The sequence below is a fragment of the Periplaneta americana genome, chromosome 7, assembly GCF_040183065.1.
Source record: "Periplaneta americana isolate PAMFEO1 chromosome 7, P.americana_PAMFEO1_priV1, whole genome shotgun sequence".
NCBI lineage: Eukaryota > Metazoa > Arthropoda > Insecta > Blattodea > Blattidae > Periplaneta > Periplaneta americana.
In genome coordinates, this window is record NC_091123.1 from 40,493,184 (window position 1) to 40,503,974 (window position 10,791).

At 35.4% G+C, this 10,791-nt stretch overlaps 1 protein-coding gene across 1 annotated transcript in view; it reads left to right on the forward strand.

Moving 5' to 3' along the window:
* Positions 1-10,366, forward strand: part of LOC138702764 (uncharacterized) — a 485,562-nt gene extending 475,196 nt beyond the window's left edge. Inside the window, exon 5 of the mRNA XM_069830064.1 lies at positions 9,070-10,366. Coding sequence (XP_069686165.1) covers positions 9,070-9,179 — 110 coding nt within the window. The 3' untranslated portion in view covers positions 9,180-10,366. The remainder of the gene's footprint in view (positions 1-9,069) is intronic.
* Positions 10,367-10,791: the final 425 nt, after the last annotated feature.

Genomic DNA, 10,791 nt, shown 5'->3' on the forward strand with positions numbered 1-10,791 from the left:
CGAAAATCATAATATGCATTAAAATTTAAATTAATTCACGACTAAATTTAGGGGAGACGTGGGTAGTATCGGACATCGGGTAATATTGGACAGGGCGTTTCTTTCATTTACCACTATATTGTAGTACCTAAATGACATGGTTACGTTTCTGTATGCGACATCACAGAAACGTAACCATGTCATTCAGGTACTATCATCTGGTTATAGATAAAAAAAACTCACTGTCGATATTACCCGATGTCCGATACCCAACTCTCTCCTAATTACAATACTTATAGTTTTTAACAAAACATTTAAACAGTTCAAACACAATTGTCAGGTAATTTAATATATCGAAGTTTATGTTAGTTAAATGATAGCGTCTCGTTAGTTTATGAAATATTTGGAAAGGAAATTAAGTGGCCAGGAAATGCACCTAATTTATACTTAAAGATACTATTTAAGAAAACAAAAGACAAAAACAATAATAGAATATGCGACAGATCAAATATTATTAAATATATGCATTTAATATGCTGAAAGGACACCTACTTCTGACCTTATTAAGCATGTGACTTAAGAGGTGTTCACATTTGTTTTATTTTAAATGTTATGTATAAATTTTATTCACCGTACTTTTTTGTCATTTTTGGACATAATGCCTCTTTTATTCTCCTCTTATTTAGACGTTGTTTCAGACCGTCAAATGAAAATAAATTTAAATTAAAAAACACAGACATTAGAATCACTTGTTATTTACTTTTAGACATACTATATCTATAATGAAGCATTATCCTCCCTGTCCTTACCAATGCTTCTGAGACTTGGACCTTAAAAATCGTGAGGATTCTTATTTGAAAACATTTGAAAGAAAGGTGTAAGATGTTGAGGAAAATACTTTTGCCGTTTCAAGATATTAGGAAAATAATAAATATGATAAAATGAAGAAATTTATATAAACAGCCAGTTGTAATTGCAATAATAAAAGCAAGGCAATTTACATTGTTAGAACAATCATGTGATGACAGTTCTACCGAAAAGGAAAATTAGGAAAGCCACAGAAGAAAACTCATTGAAAAAGAAAACCACTGGAAGCCATCGTATGAGATATCTTATGAAGAGTTGCCGAACTAACTTACTATTAAGACAAGTGTTATATTGCATGTTTCAACGCATTCACATTTTTTTATCATATCCTAGTATTATTTAACTTATTTTATCTTTTTGTTTTCATATTTCCCGATAATGGTATATCTATAATGTGATAACTTGAGCTATATATACAATCATAATTTTCCTTACTGTATGTACCTAAATATATTGTATTCATTGTATGACCTGTACTTCACTATTTCATTACTATTACTTCTATTATTATTATTATTATTATTATTATTATTATTATTATTATTATTATTATTATTATTATTAATTGTCTTTAATTTTTATACTTTGTATATCTCATTTATTTTGATCTGCTGTTAACATTTTATTATGCTTTTTCCTTTCTTTCTATATGTTATATACAGGGTGTTTCAAAAATACGGGGCATAATTTCAGGTATGTATTTCCCACATGTAGACAATCAAAATAGTTCATTACAACATATGTCCGGAAATGCTTCATTTCCGAGTCCTGTCCTTCACAACATTGAAATTCACGGGAACGTTTTTCTTTCCGCAGGTCGTTGTCATTACAGAAGATGTTCAAAATGTCCACCTCCTGCTTGAATACAGACCTCACATCGATGTCTCATTGACTTGCGAACACGATCCCAAACTCCAGGAGTATTGCGTATGTCCTCAGAACATGCCACAATTCGATTCCGAAGGGATTCCAAATCAGGCACCGGAGACGAATAAACCAATGATTTTAAATGGCCCCACAAGTAGAAATCGAGAGGGTTCAGATCAGGTGAGCGTGGAGGCCAAGCAATTGGGCCACCTCTACCTATCCATCGATCAGGAAACCTTCGATCCAAGTACCGGCGAGCCGTACGACTGAAGTGTGCAGGAGCGCCATCATGCAAGAAGTGCATGTGTTGACGATTGATCAGTGGAGTGTCTTCTAAAACATGAGGTATGGTGTTTTCCAGGAAGTTTGTGTACGCCTGCCCCGTAAGTCTGTTTACAAGTAGCCTACATGGGGTCCAACTAATCGATCACCAATGATACCGGCCCATTTGTTGAGGGAGAACCGCACCTGGTGATGAGATGGAACAGTTGCACGTGGGTTTTCATACGCCCATACATGCTGATTGTGGAAATTTGTTATGCAATCTCGTGTGAACTGTGCTTCATCTGTAAATAATACTAAGGCAGGAAAGTTCGGATTTACACCACACTGCTACAAGAACCACTGACAGAACCTAACTCGTGCAGGGTAATCTGCTGGTGGCAGGGCCTGTACACGTTGCAAATGATAAGGATACAATTGATACTCTTTCAACAGTCTCCAGACAGTCGTATGAGGAACATTGACTTGCAACGCTACCCTTCGTGTGCTGATAGAAGGAGTCATGTTCACAGCCTCCAGAATCTCCTCCTGTACTTCTGGAGTTGTAGATCTTGGTCGTCCCCTTCCCAAACCAGGAGAGTTAAATTTTCCATACTCGCACAGACGGTAATGGAGACGTACAAATGTCTTCCGATCTGGACATTGTCGCTGTGGGTACCTCTCCTGGTACAAACGACGAGCCAGCGCAGCATTGCCGTCCGCCTTACCGTACATGAAGTTTATCTCTGCCAGCTCTTGATTTGAATACATGTCGCACAGTCTAACGCCTACACAATACTGAATGTAACCTTCGCCTCGGCATGAACTGTCAGAGTGCCCTCTTAATGTCTCCTTTGACGGCAACGACCTGCGGAAAGAAAAACGTTCCGGTGAATTTCAATGTTGTGAAGGCCATAACTCGGAAATAAAGCATTTCCGGACACATGTTGTAATGAACTATTTTGATTGTCTACATGTGGGAAATACATACCTGAAATTATGCCCCGTATTTTTGAAACACCTGTATTATGTCTGATTTCTAGTTACTCGTTGCTTATATTATTATTATTATTATTTTTATTATTATTATTATTATTATTATTATTATTATTATGTTATTATTATTATTATTATTATCTTATTCAGTTTTGTGTTTAAAATTGTAGTGTACTTTGTAAATTTGTAGTGTTTTTTGTAACGCTGTTTTACTCCTGGTTGAGTGTTAGAGAAGGCCGTATGGCCTTAACTCTGCCAGGTTAAATAAACAATTATTATTATTATTATTATTATTATTATTATTATTATATTATTATTATTATTATTATTATTATTATTATTATTATTATTATTATTATATTTATACTATATAATTAGGAAAAAATTGCATACAGTAAACATAATTGATTGAAAAAATGTTTGTATGGATAAAATAATCTGATAATAATAATAATAATAATAATAATAATAATAATAATAATAAAAATAATAATAATAATAATAATAATAATAATAATACAGTTTTGACAAACAAACTAAAAAAACCTATTTCATCTATTCCAAGAACCTAAAATGGACTTCTTGAAAATCTAAAAATCCGGTCCCTAGTAATGACAGTGCCCCTTCATGCATTACTGCAAACGATTTGAAAATCTGAACTGCATTTCATGACTAAAACTTTGAACATCCCTACTTCAGATAATTTCTCACAATTTTACGCAAACACGACTGTGTTCGTAACTTGGGTCACGTTCTAAGGTTGGGAACCACTGTTATATATTCCTGGAGTTACCGGCTACTCACCCCAGTTCTAACATGTTAATAATTCAGACACTACTCCATCTGAACGGAATTTTGTATGCAGCCTTTGGCTTGTAAAAAAGTCAACGTTATGTGGGACTTCCCTCACGCCAATAAACGTGGAGATTTGCAAACCAGCCGGGTAGGAATTAATAAATTAGTAACCATTTCACCAGAGAAAATGCGGCTCTCCGTACTAGTGCCACGCTTTATCTAGATTATAACGATGATTTTCCATGATACAGTGCTCTAGATCCTTCAGCCAAGTTTATACAGATCTCTAACTTTCACTGGTAGTCAAATATAAGGTCCCAGTGGGTAATAAAGCCCATCGAGAAATAAGGCCAACTTTGAAATTCGCGGATCAAGGCTAAGTGGAAGAGTGACCACTCTGTAGTCATGGTGGGGAACTAAAATTAGATCTGCCTAATAATTTGCGCACAGCTTATGTTGGTAGTAATGCAGTAACAAGAAGAAAACGCGCCGAAACATTGTTGAGGAGACAAAACTATAATATTGGAAGTAAAGTTAAATGTAATAATATATTTCAATGCTCAGAATATTGAAAATGTTATTGCATGTTATGTTTGAGAGATATTTCATCGTTCCAGATACAGGTTCAAAATAATTTTTCCAAATCTCCATGACCAGATATACCCTCAAAATCATACTAGGTCTGTGATCGTGCAATAAGGCCCAGGCAACAATAGGTAAATAAGGCCTGGGCCTTATTTCCCGACAACTATTAAAATTTACAAGACGATTAAATAAGTTAATTACATTGTTGAGTATGAACTTCCACTTCAGATTGCAAATGTTTTAATAATAATAATAATAATAATAATAATAATAATAATAATAATAATAATAATAATAATAATAATATCTAGGGATACAATTAAAGTAGGCTATATAAATAATTTAAGTACAGATTACTACTTTGTTCGCAGACATTACATTTACTCTTATGTGTTTGTGAACTGCAACCACTTGATAAAACAGTCTATAGATCTTTCGAACACTTTTGGGATGAAACATTGCTCAGATACTGGGAGCTTCATCCTGAAAGGCGACTACATAAAGAGAGATTCTCAGCAATATTTACACCTGTGTGGAATAAATGCATGACCGTACAAAATGTCGCCACTGGTTTCCGAGCCACTGGTATCTATCTTTTTGCGCCAGATGTTATACGAGAAACAGTCTTTGCTCCAAGTTTGGTCACTGAACATCCACTGGAACAACAGGAGTCAGAAATACCAGCAGCAACTCATTCACAAATTACAACTGAATCATCTTTCTTTGGTATAGAAAATAAGGCATTTGGCTCCCAGCCTTCAACACCTCAATCAACTACAATAGAAAGTAGCCAGAGTGATGACAACCAGGTGCCAGCACAAGTGGAGTACAAATCAAAAATACTGGTAAGATAACAAGCCCATTCGCAACTATTCTGAGCACACCGAAGAAAGTAGCATGCGAGAAACAGGTAATCCGTAAAAAAGCATTAAATTATAAAGCAGTCACACTTACAAAGCAATGCTTTGTGAAAGTAACCAAAGAGAGCGAAGAAGAAAGATATAAGAAAGACAATAATAAAGGAATGGGAAATAAGAATCCAACCCCTAAAAGGAAAAACACTAAGGAGGAAAGTATTGAGGAAACGAGAAGAGTTGGCATGAAAAAGAGACATGTCATGTCGAGACATGATGTTAATAATGATTGGTACTGTTTTGTCTGTGAATCAGCTGAAGCATTGGATATGAGACAGTGTGCATTATGTTCATCGTGGGTCCATGAAGTTTGTGTGGGCCTCACTGCCTCTTATAAAGATATTCTTTTATACCCTAAATGTTTGGAATAGTCAGATTTTTTCTGTGACATATTGTTTCAGATTTTCAGAAGTTTATTGTCACTATTGTTTACAAATACGATTGTTCAGATATTCCAGTACATGTAATTGTTGCTTCTATTCATTTCACTTTATGTTATTGTGATATTAACTCTGTTTCCTAATTTGATGAGTTAATTGAAATGTACTCTCTTTGGGCTCTATTACCTACGGCATGGGCCATATTAACAGACTACTCGGGAAATAAAGCCCAGTTGTAAAGATTTGCTAAATTTGGAATAACAGGGAAACATTTTGATATATCAGTCTGTTCTTTTTTTATTTTGTTACATAAATGAACATATTTAGACATTACCTCATTAGTGTATTTCTAAACCAACTTCAGTAGCGGCCATAATAAAAGATCCGTTAGGTGGGCCTTAATACCCATAGGGACCTTATATGAAAAAGATTGTCTTGAATTCACAATCGGACAAATTATGCTAAATCTACGTACTACAGTTTACGCTGAGTATCTAAATGCATCGTGTGATATACTTGGAGACCTCAAGCTTGCGGAAGGCTTTTTTGATTATAATGTGTATCAAAAATTTACGACTACAAACACAACAAAAATCTCTTTGCAACTTCAGATATAAAATGCTCCGTCTTCCGCTCGCCTTTCTCTTCTTCGTCCACACTTTAGTGTGTAAGCAATTTCCTATTGTGGCTCCAAAGGTATTTCCCACAATTCCATGTCTAGCCATATATCGCTCGACACGCAACAGAAGTAATTTCGCTGTTCTCACTACAGTTACACGTTGGTTGATTTTGGCATGTAAACATTTACTTTCACAAACAGTAAGTTAAACATTTGCATTCGAATCTAATAACAAATGATTGCGACATATCAGTTAATTTTTTAATTAGATTCATTTTCGATTTTACGAACAAAACTCGTTTCACGAAATTAAATAATTAAATCCAGGAATTTTAATATAAAAACTCAGAAGTTCACACTGTTAATAAGTAATAAAAACACCTTTATGTTTTATAACATTAAAATCAATCACATAATTTTCAATAATGCAAAAGAGAACGTTACTAAAACTGTACAAAGTCATCGTATTATCATTATTACTACTATGGATGCGAAAGCTGGACATTAGTGTCAGATCAACAAAGGCGAAATTACTATTTTTGAGTTTACCCTTAAAAATATGGCGTGAACAATTCTGAGACGAAACGGGCCCAAGGATCTAATCCTTGATGATGATGATGATGATGATGATGATGATGATGATGATGATGATGATGATGATGATGATGATGAAGATGATGATGATGATGATGATGATGATGGCGGTGGCGGTGGTGGTGGTGGTGGTGGTGGTGGTGGTGGTGTGGTGGTGGTGGTGGTGGTGGTGGTGGTGGTGGTGGTGGTGGTGGTGGTGGTGGTGGTGGTGGTGGTGGTGGTGGTGAACAATTCAGAGCTATGGAACTTCTACGGGTAAGTCAGAAAAGACACCAAGTCGTGACTAGAGTCCTGCTTTGATTCCTTTGAATACAAATTAGGTGCACATCGATCATATTAGCTTTGTACGGAGAGTTTCAAGTCAAGAGTTCAAGCTTCAGTGAACCAGGCAGTCTTCCCTCATCCACCGGTACCGTGTGTCTGTTTAATCGTATACCTGTGTGTTTAAGTCGGTGAACAACAGGAAGACCACTTATTAACAACAATAACGAAATGTATATTTATAGGCAGCTTATAGGCAATAAAAGATTATTTTTACTAGGGATAGATGAAATTTTAAAAAATCAATATCCAGCCCCTTTATTTATTTTCATTATTATAATTATGTCCGTTCTTTTCAAAGTTAATAAGAACAAGAACAAGAAAATATTTTAATTTAGTGTACCTGTTAACAATACTGAGAAGGTTTCGTGAAAGAAGTTTCTGTAATTGGTCAGAAATTCATCCACGCAATGATCAACATCATAACGATACTGCTCTCCAACTAAAACTCCTGTGCGGAAGTAAGTTTCAAAAATAAATTTCTAATGCTCTGTTATAGCATTCTTTTCGCCCTTAAGAAATAGCTTTAAAAATTTTAATGAAGTTTAGTTGTAATAATAATACAATGACATTTATTTCTTGTTTTTAATATACGGCTGCATTTATTTGTTGACAAAACAAAAGAACAATACTAGAGATGAACAAAACTAACTGCCGCTCTCGCTCGCTGTGTTCGTTGCATTTTTCTTTCGAGTCTCGTCTCGTCATTCCCGTGCGCTTCGAGTCTCGCCCATCATTCTCGAAATAGCATTTGGACGGCGTGGAAAGATTTCGTAACTTTGAATAACATACATCACTGAAATAAATAACATTATAAAGGTTTAAATGAGACAAAAAGACAAAACAGAACAGTACCTTAGTTATTAAAATGTTCTAGTTCTATTATATGATATTACCTATGGTTATATAAATAAAAAACAATTCTCAAATAAATTTGGATTTCTAAGAAACTTAAAACGTAACATTAATATCTTTTTACTTGAGATTGCACACTTGATCTTAAACATATGAAAAGAAAATTCCTAGCCTTTTAATAAGGGCCTAATAATTAAATAAAGACTGGGGAACGGATTATTATACACTGAAAGGTACAGATGTTTCAAATAGGCTACTTGATTGTTTATACATATATAACAGTCGCCAAAGTAGATAAAAGTTCAGTCAGATATAAACAACTGTGGCAATTCAAGGCTGTTTGACTTCGGGACTTTGGGAGTGATCAATCTCGAGTCTCGGAGCACTCACAACCAGTCTTTACGTCAAGGACGCGACGTAATACAACATTGTCGTGCGGGTTTTCGGCTTTGCGGGCGCTGTTAGTCTCGCTTTCTCGATCGTTGTTCATCTCTAAACAATACCCAGTGCCAATAAGAGACATGCCTTACATCGTTTATCTAAGCCTGGAGGATTAAACTCGATCCGTGATGGTGACCTCATGGATATATAGTAACAAGTACCGGAAGCTTCCATTCAAAATTGAATACGGTGTACATTCGAAGGATTAATCAGCTTACTCCCGTACTCGCCTTTCAGAATAGTGAGACGTAACTCGCCTTTGATAAGCAATAGTGTGACGTAACTCTGCCGCTGCTAACCAAGTGACGTCAGATTATGAAACTTCCATAACGTTTTATAGATTTGATCCTCCACCATAAACATGTCACGTTAAAATAAAATGCCATACAATTACACATTAATAAAATCTATCACACAAAAGACAGAAATGCTGCACTAATAACAGATAATGTACTTTATACTTGTTTTCAGATGTATGTCTGTAATGCGAATGTAGTTCGATGGGGTGAAACATTTTTTCCCCTGAATAGAAAAGCCCATTATCCAAGAAGCAATGAAGTGCACTGACTCATGCAGTTTGCTAATGTGATTCCAGAGGACAGCACCTCCCCGTCTGCCGGCTGCAGGGTCACGATAGCAACAATGAGAGCGCTTCTTCCTTCCTCGCCATTGGTCCTGATGCTGCTGCTGTTCACCGTCAGATGAACCTAAGAGAACAAGTGAGCAAGACAGCGATCCGCCCCATCGAGAGAGACGAAAGAGGAAGAAAGAGCGAGTGGCTCGATCGTAACCCGACACCCACGCACAGAACCTCACCCGTTCCATTCTCCTCAACAAAAAATGTATATACGACGTAAGGAGTCTCGACTTCACTATATACGAAGTTAACAAAAACTTTCCCCGCGTCATCTTATGTGTAAAGTAACGAAATGGGGCAAAACAAAAAAGTAAACAAGTTACACTTACATAACAAGTGCTACATAAAAATGTGGATACGCCTGAACTTATATTTCAAAAGCTCTCATACCTAGGATTGGTGTAAAAACGCGGGGGGAAAAAACTTGAGGCAAATTTAAGCCAGTGAATTTTAATGTAAGTGAACAAATGCTTGTATGAAAATGTTTCGTGGGTAAAATGAGTGACATGTGTTACCATGGGAACCTCGTATTTTAAAGAGATGGATGAGATAATGTTCCATTATATCGGACAACTGGATCTTTACATAATCTTGTAAGCCCTTTTTTATTTAGTTTTGAAAAAAATATTGATTTTTACTGTACTAATTGAGGGTATGTGTTAAATATAGATATATAATTCATTATTATTTTTTAGTTTTAAAATGGGAACCACTGTAGAAAGTAGAATTAAGAGATATTCATGAATTATTCCTACCAAATATGAGCTACTACGCGTATATATTTTTGTGGCAGAGTATATTTGGAAAAACCTAAGTCTGCTTTCGCAGTTCAGACCCTTAATGCACTTGTAAAACACTGCACAATATAAAATCATATCCCCAAGGGATGAAGGTCTTTTTCTTAATATTATAACTCAATGTGGATTGTTGAATTTCAGTGGCTTCCACCAAGGAGTGGCACAGTAATTACACCTATTTCAAAACAGGTGCATCTTCAAAATGGTTTGCTGTCACATTCATTTGAAAAGTAGGCCAAAATAATGTAAACTGAAGAAACAGTATCGATCATTTCCATTAAATCGATATATCGCATGTACATACGAAAAATTCTAAGCTAAAAACGTGATTAAAAGTGTGTATTTTATAATATACCCGTTGAAACTGATTTTTTTTCAATGATTGTTATAAAATGTTCTAACTAAAGGAAAAAACCAGAGACCAAAAATAACTGTAGCTCTATCATAGCATATAAAAACTGAGCACAAAAAGAACATTATTTTCGGTGGTGAAGGCAGGTAATAGTTTTAACAGTTCAGCTTGTGTTAAATGAACAGCGAGTTTATTTTTAAATGTGATCTCTATTCATATGATGAAGCAGAATACCGGCTGTACGTAAAGTGTTACATAGTTAGTTGTTGTCTATGTTAAGGGGACCGAAATAGAAGAGAATAGGTGTGCGACGTTAATATTGCATTCAGTTCGATTATGAAAAGGAGCGTGCATTAAACTGGACTAATGCGGAGTGGAATACATGAGACGCATTACTGACTCTCTTCTGGATTTAACTTTAATTGTATACGATACGCTACCTTGTACATGTATTGAATTACTTCAGTTTAATCCTCTAGTTTGACTCCGGAACGATATTCCTAGTTCATGAATTCTCTGTAGCGCTTATGA